The 12,500-nt window shown below is 44.0% G+C and overlaps 1 protein-coding gene across 18 annotated transcripts in view; it reads left to right on the forward strand.

Moving 5' to 3' along the window:
• LOC113820443 (uncharacterized) overlaps positions 1 to 12,500 on the forward strand; it is a 101,123-nt gene that overhangs the window by 21,943 nt on the left and 66,680 nt on the right. For 11 of the 18 annotated variants that reach the window (XM_070137743.1, XM_070137737.1, XM_070137739.1 and 8 more), the window contains one exon: positions 9,502 to 9,661. In XM_070137743.1, the coding sequence (XP_069993844.1) occupies positions 9,502 to 9,661 (160 nt within the window). Of the gene's footprint in view, positions 1 to 9,501; positions 9,662 to 10,883; positions 10,953 to 12,500 lie in introns of all 18 variants that reach the window. The other 7 variants (XM_070137734.1, XM_070137735.1, XM_070137733.1 and 4 more) reach the window with 1 other exon arrangement.

The raw sequence follows: 12,500 nt of genomic DNA on the forward strand, positions 1-12,500 counted from the left end.
TTTAATGTGACAGGAAACACATTAGGATTTTTTTTTTCTTTGACACCTCTTGACTTATTCCGCGGTAATGTCGTGTGTGGTATTAAGTTCTTGGCAGAGAGTGGGCGGAATTACGATTAGTGATAACAAACAAAAGTTGAGGACATTCGTGCCACTTTGTTCATTATATTTACGGTGGCAATCACATGCATTTGTATCATTCGTGTACAGCCTTTGGCGGATCTTTGAGCACGCATGTTTTGTACTGAATGCCATCAGATGATTTCACCAACTTACAAAACTGCCGTCGCATGCGAGCAGATATTGATCAATTGAGGCATTGTAGTTCCGAAGTTCCCCAACGAGCGCAGTGCCTGCACTTGACATAATGCGTTCAACGCCTGTTGCTTGACTTGATATTAAACAACTTCCCTCTTCACGGGGACAGAGAGGACGAGGAAGTTCCCCGAGCCTCGGCAGTGCAAGGGATACATATTATGACTTGCTGGAATTTCATCATGGCGGCTACGATGTGTCATGAAGAGACAGGGAGAGACGGGATTGGATCATTTCAGGTCACGTGGCTTCGCCTCGCAAGTGCGCCTTCAATACCAGGAAATGTTCTCCGGCGCAAAGCATATGATCATACTATCCTGCGTTCTTTGTTTCTTTCGCGAATTGTTTTCTTTTGTAAGAATATTGTTGATAGTATTGATGTTCATCATGTTAGGGGAAGGGGACTGAGGATGGTAGTGATGAAGATAATGATAATGGTGATGATGATGATTATCAAAGGGGGAAATAAAAAGAAAAACTAGAAGCACCGGGAGAGCGCATACCTCCGCCAAGGCAATAGGGTCACTGCTGCAATGAAAATATTCACACTTGAAGAATTACATTAAAATCACCCCATTCTCAAGTGCACTGGTTACGTCCGTGTTCCTGTTGTCTAGAACAAACAAACTAACCTCCTTGGCGGAGGTATGATTATAATGTTGATGACGATGGTGGCAATAAGGATAATGCCAAGGCAATAATGTCACTAATGCAATAACAATATTCACACTTGAAGAATTATATTTATAAAGGCACCTCTTTCTCAAAGTACACTGGTGACGTCCGTGTTTCCCTATCTTGCAATGCTAATGAATCCTTTAAAAATCCCGGATCTCCTAAGCATCTTAGTTGGGCTGCGACACACGTCTGGTAAAACCCTGAAAATCTGTTTTAATCTTTTTATTTATCCTGCGCTGGATCCGGATCATGATTCAAAATTTGATGGCATGTAAGTTGGGTTAAAAACGCCTCTGGTAAAGAATCATAAAAAAATTCTGTATATAACATTTTGTTATATTTCTAACCAAACAACCAACGATGCCAAAAACATATTCTCCTTGGTGGTGGTAGAAATAGTAAAGGATAAACACGGAGGAGGAAGCATGATACTTTGTCGCAGTGCCCGCCGCCGTCAGTCTTCCCCATACTCGTCCTCGTCGCTGCATTAAGGGGAATGAAAAACAAAATGAAGTGAGATGTTTTGTTCGTGCCAAACGAGGTGCCATCGCCCAGGGCCTTGCGGCGGCCTTGCATTAGAGCGGGACTACCGTTTCCTCCGTCTCCATCCCACCCCGCCCCCGCTCTCTCATCCCTTCTACATCTTTCCCTCTCCGCTCCGCCGCTCCTCTCGTCAGGAACACCTTGAAAGAGGCCAGGGCGCCAGATCGCTTATCTCCCCGGTATTAGACAATGCCATTGCGTCAACGTGTATCCACTTTGTCTTACCAGGTTAGGAGAGGCCACCTGTCTGTCGCCGCGCTTCCCTCCGCCAACCACAATCACAGCTCACGCTCCCCACAGACTTGCAAGCACTCGTACAGACTTTCCCCCGTCAGCACTGCAATCTGTGTCTCCAAATGCCCTTGTGGTACGCTGGTTAAAGAATTAAGAGCCGGGATTTCGAATGCCCCGTGGATTGGTAGACTGCGGTATCTTGTGGTTGGCTTGCGTTTCGAGATTGTGAGCGAGGCATTTCTGTCTCTGTAGATTGAGAAGGATGAATGACAAGTTTTCTTTAGCATAAATTATGCACATTTACGTATCCTTGTGGCGTGATTGTATTCGAAGATTTTATCTGGAAATTAGCAGATCAGTGTTAAATAGCTTTCTCTCTCTCTCTCTCCCTCCTCCCCCCCCCCTCTCTCTCTCCCTCTCTCTCTCTCTCTCTCTCTCTCTCTCTCTCTCTCTCTCTCTCTCTCTCTCTCTCTCTCTCTCTCTCTCTCTCTCTCTCTCTCTCTCACTCACTCCTTTCTCTCTCTCTCTCTCTCCCTCCCTCATTTCCTCACTATTTCACTCATTCACAGGGTGAACTAAAGGCTACTTTACCTCAAAATCCTGAGTCAGACAGCACTTCATGTGCATCACCCAACTACCTAAGAATTGTCTAGCTCAGCCGACCGCCTTCCATGAACTTGCCTCGCCGTCACAACACGTGACTCAAGTATCTCAGCAACTCGAAAACAACCTTCAACAACACTGGGTCTGAGTGTAAAAAAGGGACATATCCCTTCCCCTGGTACCTCTTTCGTTCTTGAGTTTTCTATTTATTATTATTATTTTTTTAGGGGGGGGGGTAAGTTTTATAGGCTTATGCTTTGAATTGCCTCATCCAGCATAGGTTATTGAAGGGTGAATTTTTGAGAGATCTTTTGCATTTTTTTAGATGTTGGAAATAGTAGGTTTATCTGGAGGTTGGTGTGGATACTTGCAGTTGTTATTGCATTTTTTCTTTTTGTTTACGAAAGTTATGGATGCTGGTGTGGATAGAGTGGGGGCCTGGGATGCAGTTAGAGAAGCAGCTACTGTGCTGTCTCTGCTGGCGAGGCGGGGAGGCCAAGCCAAGCCGCGGCGCGTGATGGCGATCGAGGCCAACGTGTGGCCAGGCAGCCGACGTGCATGATGAGGCTTGACCACGCCGCTGCGCCACACGAGCGCTGTTGCCTCCGCGTCGCATCAGCTGCAGATTTATAATGGGTTATTTTGCGGTTCACAATGGCATGGAGGGAAATTGTGATAGTAGTTATAAGTCTCATAAGCCACATGTTCACAGATAGCTTTCTATGCAAGTATTTGATAATGAGAAAAAAGAGGAATGTTTTCCACTTGTAACGAGGTTTATGTGTGCTCCTTCTAGCACGGGAGTTACCAAGCAGAATTAATTAACTGAATATTCATTACTCACGTATTCAGTCAGACATCTATATATTGATTTCCTTTTTACATCTTTTTCTGTCCGACAGTATTCAGCTGCTAGTTAGCCTCGATTTGTATTCTTCATGACGATAACACCCTTACTTTGACCTCTATTCAGTCGCTCCATCTTCTGTCTGCTCCTCTCTCGCATCCTTCCTCCTCCATCATTTTGGCAATATTTTTTAGCATGTCGAGATGACGCAATTCTGAGAAGGGCGCGTGATCGTTGCGCCTTTCAGTGTTGGTGCATTTTAAGACCAGAAGCGGAAAGGGCGGCGCCGCACGGGAGGGTGGGAATGAGAGGGAAATCAGTGAGAGTGTCTGTTGGAGAAAGAAAGGTCAGGGGGTTTGCCTGTACAGATGAACCATTGTCCGACCTGCGTACGGGGTTTGCCAAAATACAACTTCGCTTTATTTACAACAGCAGTGAAGGATGAAAAGCGAGATATAAACAAAATATACCAGTGAAAGGGGTGTAACACCATTTAAACCTCGCCGCACGGAAAGACGTAGTGCAAGAGTTGACTGAGAACTTTTGCGTAAAAAGGATGTCTTTCTGTTGCGTCATGTTACAACTGATGTCGACCCATGGCGTCACGGAGACGGAGTGTCACTGCCTCTGACAAAAACGGCCCTGCGTCGGTGCGGCTGATGGGTCAACGTGGCAGTAGTTGCAGGAACATCAGTCTTCTCCAACACTTTTAAACAATTGCGCCAACTTTAGGGTCGATGCATCAGCGTGAAGTGTGGAGCAAGTTCACAAGGCTGAGGGAACAGGGCGTCAGGTAGGTCATTGCTCTGCCATCTCGGCCGCGCTGTGGCAGGGAATGACACGGGATGTTACAGGCTGGCGCGGAGGGATACGGTTGCTGCGGCGCCTTCGCCCGGGCGTCCGCTCGCCTCACGTTCCTCCTCCTCTTCTCTTCTTTTGCCTGATTTCTATGTATTTGTATTTATTTTCTCTTCTCAGCGTCTCTCTTTTCATGTGGAATATTGCATATCTTTTTATGCAGGTTTAGTGGTCCTTCGGTCCCCATGACCCCTACACTCTGACAAGTGCGTCATCAAGGACTTATAAAGCAGCACTATTTGGGATGGGATATCCTGTCTCAGCAGAAGGGAAACCATTCCAAGCAATTTAAGAACGTATTAACTAGGCAGCTTCTGGCAAATAAACTCAGTTACACGCGCACACACGTGTGCATGTAAACACATCTACAGCCACACATGCGCACATACTCCAAGACTGACATACTGAACATACAAGCAGAAACACTCGCTCACAGGCACGCCACAGTCAGCCCAAATAAGCAAACCGACGCCGCTCTTCCCCGAATCCCAGTTTTCCTCCAGAGCCTCGCGGTCGTGTCCCTTTGTGCGGGCATACCTGGGCCAAAGCGCCATTCCTCCCGACCTTCTTGCAGGGCGGTTCGGGCTTTTGAAAGACGGGAAGTCGGTGTGACGTTACGGGGCGTCGGGGGTTCAGGGTCGGCGGCTGCGGTTGTTCCAGCGAGTGACAAAAGAGGATCGCCGTGCGCCCCAGGTCCTCCGCCCAGCCTCAACCCCCCTCCCCTTTCCCCTTCTACCCCCCCCCCTATCCCCACCTTCCCTCCCTTGCTCTTTCTTTTTTCCACCTGGGCTTATTAAGTAACCTCACCCGGTATTGTTCTTTTTCTTTCTCTCGTTCTTTCTTTCTTTCTTTCTTTCTTTCTTTCTCGCCGTGCTGTGTATTCCGGCATTTCCTTTGTTGTTGTTATTGTTACAATGGTTAGGCGTGAGATTGTTTCTTGTTGCTGTTATGCAACAGCAGTAGTAACCCCATTTTTTATTTCTTCATAATTTTACTATTTTGCCATTACTACTGCTGCTGTTGCTGCCGCCACTACTACTATACAGCAACATCATCATCATCATCATCATCATCATCATCATCATCATCATCATCATCATCATCATCATCATCATCATCATCATCATCAGCAGCAGCAGCAGCAGCAGCAGCAGCAACGGCAACGGCAACGGCAACGGCAACGGCAACGGCAACGGCAACAGCAACAACAACAACAACAACAACAACAACAACAACAACAACAACAACAACAACAACAACAACAACAACAACAACAACAACAACAACAATAACAATAACAACAACAAAATCATCAACAACATCAACATCACCACATCAACAACAACATCAGCATCAACATCAGCATCAGCATCAGCATCAGCATCATCAACAACAACATCAACTTCAACATCAACTTCAACATCAACATCAACTTCAACATCAACATCAACTTCAACATCAACATCAACTTCAACATGAACAACAACAAAACAACAACATGAACATGAACATGAACATCATCATCATCATCATCATCATCATCATCATCATCATCATCATCATCATCATCATCATCATCATCATCATCATCATCATCATCATCATCATCATCATCATCATCAACAACAACAACAACAACAACAACAACGTCAACAACAACAGCATCAACAACATCAACAACAACATCAACAATAGCAGCAACAATAGCAGCAACAAAAACAGCAACAACAACAACCCGTACTACCACTACTAATTGTGATAATAATGATAATCACAAGATGAGAATGATTGTAGTAATAATATCTATGGCAATATTATGAATGATAATAGCATTGGCATTTTTAATGGTAATGATGATGAGACGGATGATAATGACAATTATAAAACTTATTGTTGCTCATGCTAATTATTTACAGCAATGAAATAAATTGTTAGTGTTCTTATATCTATATCTATACATATTTATCTATTTCATATGTGTGTGTGCGTGTGCGTGTGCGTGTGCGTGTGGGTGTGTGTGTGTGTGTGGGTGTGTGTTAATGTTACTGTTAGTGTTAGTGTTAATGTTTGTTTGTGTGTGTTTATGTATGTATGTATGTATATATGTAAATATGTATATGTTTATCAGTATCATTAGTTGTGTCCACATGTATATAAATCTAGACCTATTTACCAATTTATTTATACACACGTTTGTCAGTCAGTCAGTCTGTTTCTACACCTGTCGGTCTGCACATGCGTTTGCGAGACAGGTAATCAGGAAATTAGCTTTTGTGCTTGCGTGTCAGTCCACTCGCCTATATTATTATTACCTCACCTGATTATCGTTATTGTTGTTGTTGATGCTGTTATTGTTATTGTTACCGTTGCTGTTATGGATTGTAGATTTGGATTATTGTTATTATGATTGTTGCTTTCGGTGTTGTTCATGTTCTCCTTCAAGTTGTTGTTATTGTTAATTGTTATCATTATTGTCATTACTATTTCTGTAACCATTATCATCATTATCATTAACACCACTGTTATCATAATTCTAACATTTTAAATTCTTCAACTTCCTCGCCCTCTCGCAACCACTCTTCAGGTATCACGCTTACATTTTTTCCGCATTGGCCAGTGCTGTTTGGTAAATAAATGTCAGAGCTTAAGGACATTACCAGATACGGGAAACTGGGCGCCCATGGTCCCTTATTTGGAACAGGTCCGCCGTCATGGCTAAATTTACCCGCATCCGGTGCCGGTCTGCGTGCATGACACTTTCGCTGGGGTCTTTCTCTCGCGCCGTGTGGGCTGCCTCGGTGTTGTTGATTGATTGATGTTTTTTGTTATTGTTTTTGTTATTAATGTTTGTGTTATTTTTGTTGTTGTTTTTATTGTTATTATTGCCATTGTTATTGTTATTAGTATTCGTATTAGTATTGTTATTGTTATTGTTATTGTTATATTTGCTATTATCTTTATCATTATCATTATCATTACCCTTATCATCATCATCATCATCATCATCATCATATCATCATCATCATATCATCATCATCATCATCATCATCATCATCATCATCATCATCATCATCATCATCATCATCATCATCATCATCATCATCATCATCATCATCATCGTCATCGTCATCGTCATCGTCATCGTCATCGTCATCATCGTCATCGTCATCGTCATCGTCATCGTCATCGTCATCGTCATCATCATTACTATTATTATTACTATTATTAATACTCTTACTCTTCCTATTATTATTATTATTATTAGTAGTAGTAGTAGTAGTAGTAGTAATAATATCAACATTATTATTACCATTGTTATTATTATTGTTATTATTATTGTTATTATTATTATTATTATTATTGTTGTTGTTGTTGTTGTTGTTGTTGTTTTGTTGTTATTGTTAGTTATTATTATTATTATTATTATTATTATTATTATTATTATTATTATTACTGTTATGATTATTGTTATTATTATCATCATCATAATCATGCTCATCATTATGATCATGATCACTATCATCATCATCATTATTATTGTTGTTTTGTTATTAGTATTACTATTGGCATTATTATTTATATTTTTTGTTGACGAATTAATGGTGATGACAAACGTTTTTTAGGCAGGCTGCTTCGAGATGTCTTTGTTCGAGCCATAGCGCAAGACAGGGAGGGGTGGGGGTGGGGTGGGGGTATTCTTGTAGGTTCGCTGTTGTATTCGGTTGTTGTTATTTTTGTTGTGATTATTGTCGCTGTTTGTGTTTGTTATTGGTATAATCTTTTTACGTATTTGAATTTTTGTAATGATATTGTCAATGATGGTGTTGATGATTATGATGATGATTATGACTATCATCATCATCATCATCATCATCATTTATTGTCATGATTACTTCTGTTATTGCAGTTGTTGTCATTCTTGGTATATGTCAGTACTTTAGTCTCCGTTGCTTCCGCTCGTACAAAGGTGTGCCACAGGTTTCGAAAGGTGAATCATGTTCTTTGTTATTTTTCTGTATATCAGATACAATTTGTTCAGATCTTTTTTCAAAGAGGTATATAAGCCTAGTCATATTTTTTTTTAGATATTGTTGATAATCGTGTTGACAACAATGGTACTAATATTAATGGCAGCATTTTCACTTTTATTTTCATTTATGGAGTGAAGATAGAGGAGAATATCAAGTTTGAAGTAAATACAACGGTACTGAAGTTACTATTAAGTATAATTATGTTGAATTACAATAACATATAATGAATGCTTTGGCAGTGAGACCTTCATTCTTCATAGAAAACATTAATTTACGAATGATTCCAAACATTTCGCACGATAATGAAGAAAGAGACCGCAATATTCTGTAAAAGGCGACGTAGGATTGGCCTCTCCCCCTTGTTGCGTCCTGGAGGCGTTCCCCGAATGGCACAACAAAGTAATTGTTATGTGTTTGTACCGCAGAGAGTGACGGGTCCTTGCGAGAGGGTTAAGAGGCAGGTGCTAATGAGGAAGTCCGACACAGGGCACTAGGGCCTCGCCCAGGTATGTCCCTCCCATTCGCAGACACGCGAACAGGGCCGGGAAACGAAAGGGAGCGTGTTCTGTGTCAACGCCGGGCGCGTTTCACGGAGCAGGCGCCTGTGATGACGAAGTGGAAAGATTGTTTCATGGAGATGTGACGTCTTACATTTTTTACTCGGGTGTTATTGTTCCTTGCATGGAGTCCTCCCCGCCCCTCGCGTTTATGGCGCCTTCGTAAATTCTTACAGAGCGTTCCCATTCAACTACCGACGCTGAAGTCTCTTTATTCTTTATCATTTCTGTTACAGCGAGAGCCCGTGGAAATATATTGCCCCGCATGTCACAAAGACAGTAACTCAGAGCCGGTCCAAATACACGAAGAATACTAATGAGGCAGTGCTTGGAAAACTTATTTCTTGTCGCACTAACGTATCCGGTTTGTTATATTTATACATAAACTCATGCATGAAAGTGAGTTTAGGAAACCGACCGCTTCGATTCGGTAAGGAAAGTGTATGCAACGGCAGCTTTGCAAGTGAGAGTGGCTTTAGTAGTCAGTTCGTGTGGTTGCATTTACTTAATGTGTCACACATGCATGATGTATGAAGTTGTTGCTAAAGCTCGAGTTGCTTTAGTTGCAGAAAGATAAAGGAAAGGGCGTTTCACAAGAGCCACAGTGTTTAAGCACTCCCCTGTCTAGGGTAGATTTATTATTCTCAAAAGGGCGCGAGGTGTGCGGTAAGTGAAAACGATGCAGATTATGTTGTTTCACAAACCGGGCACCGCGGGAGCTGTGCCATTATTCATGCAGGGAAATTGGCACACAGCATTGCAAAAGATATCCTGGTACAATTTCATCTCAAAAGAGAAATTAAATAACGTTATCTTCCTTCTTCTCTCCTTGCAGATGACACCTATATGTACGATGACGACGTCGGCGACGGCGTGGAGGCGGGCGCGTGCGTGGGCGCCGCCCAGGGGCGGCCGGGGCCCCCGCACCACTGGTACGACGAGCCGCCCTACGAGTCCGACCCCGAAGACTTTCTCATCGGCAAGGACGCTTACAGGTGAGCCGAGAAGGACACGGAGGATGTCTGTGTCGCCACTCGTGCGCTTAGAAGAATATTTCTGGTAAAGATAGGCCTCCTCTCTCTTACTGGGTCTCCGTAGGTTCAGTAAACGCGAATTTGAAAGGTTTGTATGAGCATTGCTGCTTCTGTAATTACATATGCAGGCCAGTGTGCTGAAAATATTGTCTGCAGCTTTGCATGACACGAGACGCGTCTGAGCGAAGAAGGAAAAGAGTGAAATTGTCCCTCGCCCCGCCCCTTTCAACGCCCTCCCGTTTCCTTCCTCACTCTCACTCCCTCTCTCTCCTCACTCACTGTCTCCCACCCTCCTTTCCTCCCTCTCTCCCTCCCACCATCCATCCGTCCAGCCATTAATCCATCCAACTTTTCATCTATCCGTCTCTACATCCGCTCATCCACTCACTCATCCATTACTTGATTATTACATTAATTGATCCATCCGTCCATCAGTCAATCCATCCATCCATCCAACTTTTCATCTATCCCTCCCTCCATTAATTGATTAGTAAATTAACTAATTGGCCCATCCATCCATCCATCCACTCATCCATCCATCTACTCATCCATCCTTCTATCCTACTTCCTCCTCCTCTCCTTCTCCCTCCTGAAGCCTTCCCTCCCTTTTTCATCCTTCTCGTGACCGTCCCTTTTCACCGTGACTTCCATTTTTGGTCATGTTAACGTTGTGCATTGCAGAGACCACTAATGCTGTACACTCTCCTTGGTCTTGTACACGAAAAAAAACTTGTATTGAGTCGAATCTGAGACCGAATAAGAGCATCAGAATTAATTTGTCAAATTCAGAACTTCCGAAATCATATCCTAGAATTAGCCGAGCGTCCGCTAATGTCAGTGTAGTGAGCTTGCTTCTTTAAATTCCATTATTTTTTATTTTATTTTTATTATTATTTATTTACCAAACGAGTCTGAAAGCTTTACAAACGGCCTCCCTCCTCGCGATGGCCTGGAGACCGGCCCTCCTGCCGCAGTGGCTCAGGCGATGATCATGGCGATACGAGGGCGAATGTGCAGTCTCCATGCACGTCCCCGGCGCCCGCGGGGTCCGTGTTCAAGCCCGACGCCTGCCTATCTATCTCGTTTTTCCTGTTTTGTTGCCAACGCTCCCCGCCGCCCGCCCGCCCGACCGCGCCACTCGCTGCCCCGCCACTCACCTCCTACAGCCTCTTCATTTTTTCAGTGACTTGATGGCATTCTTCACTTCTCTGGGAGCGGGCGACGTCTATAGCTCGCCGCTGGACGGAGAAAGGTTGTTACGCGCCCATTTTATCTGCCTGACATGCAACATGATGTAGATCAGTGCATCGATGTTTTTTTTTTATTCCTCAGAGGCAGTCAGTTTTCTCTCGGCCATGTTCTGTTCCTTCTGTCTGCTATGACTATTATTCTTGCTTGAGGCTTATTTTTATGCTCTCTGCTCGCCTGTTTAGAGTTTATTCGTCTCTGTTATTATTTTGGAAGCTGTTATTGTGACTGTTACAATCACGTTATGTTTTCAGATGATATCGTCGTGGTCAGCACTGCTTTCGTTTGTATGTTTGTGCGATTATATGTTTATGCAATTTTATTGTTGCTGCCGCTATTGAATTCACCACAGTGATCACCACCACCACCATTCATCTCCCACGACCGATCACCTATCACTCACCCACCACCCATCACCCACCACCCACCTTCACCGTCGTCATCACCAGCATCGTCATCACCTCAACCTCCGCCACTTTTGCTACTGTGTTTTTTTTGTCAATTTAATAGATCATCCCCAATACCAGTCTTCATCGCCAGCAAAGCCCTCTCCATCATGACTCTCACCTTCACCCGTAAATCTTCGCCGACCTCGTGCATCCTTGACCACTCTTTCTCTGAGCTTCAGGCTTGACTTAATGAAGCACCTTGCAAGCATGTGCGTTTGGCTTGTTGCTCCTCTCAGTTTCTTTGCTCTAATTGTGAGACTTGTCCGATGTGAGACTCTTATTAGCTTGGTGACTGTTCGGATTATTCGGATGCTACTAATTAAGCCACTAATTACCGGTGTGTACCCGTTGGGATCTCGCAGGTAACCGTTTCGAAGCGGTCAGGGTGTTCGGATCGATTGGGGTCGGGGATCCTTCAAGGGCTCCGAGCCAGTGGCCTGTCGATTGGGCAAGGGACGCTCCTCCGCCTTTGTCTTTCGGAGCTGGAATCTTGCTCGTTTGTGCTCAGGGTCATTTGCTTCGCGCAGCCACACCTGCACGAACACCCGTGCGTCACTTACACACAAGCACTCACTCACACCCATGGACATATTCGTAACCGTACACTCACTCTAACTCATGCGCACACTCACACCTGTGTACTCGGTCATAACCATGTACAATCACCTGTGCGCTCATTCGTAAGCTTGCACTTACTCTCATCCGTTTGTACACTCAAGCCCATGCGTTCACTCATGCCCGTGCATTCGCTCGTACTCATGCTTTCACATCTGTACACCCTCAAACTCATGCACACACTCACACCTCTACACCAACAGCCATGCACTCATTCATGCTGATTCATCCACTCACACCCGTGCACACACTCACACCCGTGCACATACGTTCAGGTACTCGTACTGTACACGCTCTTACCGTTGCACTCACACCCATGCACACATTCACACCAATATACACACTCACATCCATGCACACATTCACACCAATATACACACTCACACCCATGCCCACACACTCGTGCCACACGCACATGCACTCACACAAACCCATACACGCACACACGCTATCAGTTTCCCTCTTGTAGCTTCCTCACGCAATCTTAC

This window comes from Penaeus vannamei, chromosome 23, assembly GCF_042767895.1.
Source record: "Penaeus vannamei isolate JL-2024 chromosome 23, ASM4276789v1, whole genome shotgun sequence".
Classification (NCBI taxonomy): domain Eukaryota; kingdom Metazoa; phylum Arthropoda; class Malacostraca; order Decapoda; family Penaeidae; genus Penaeus; species Penaeus vannamei.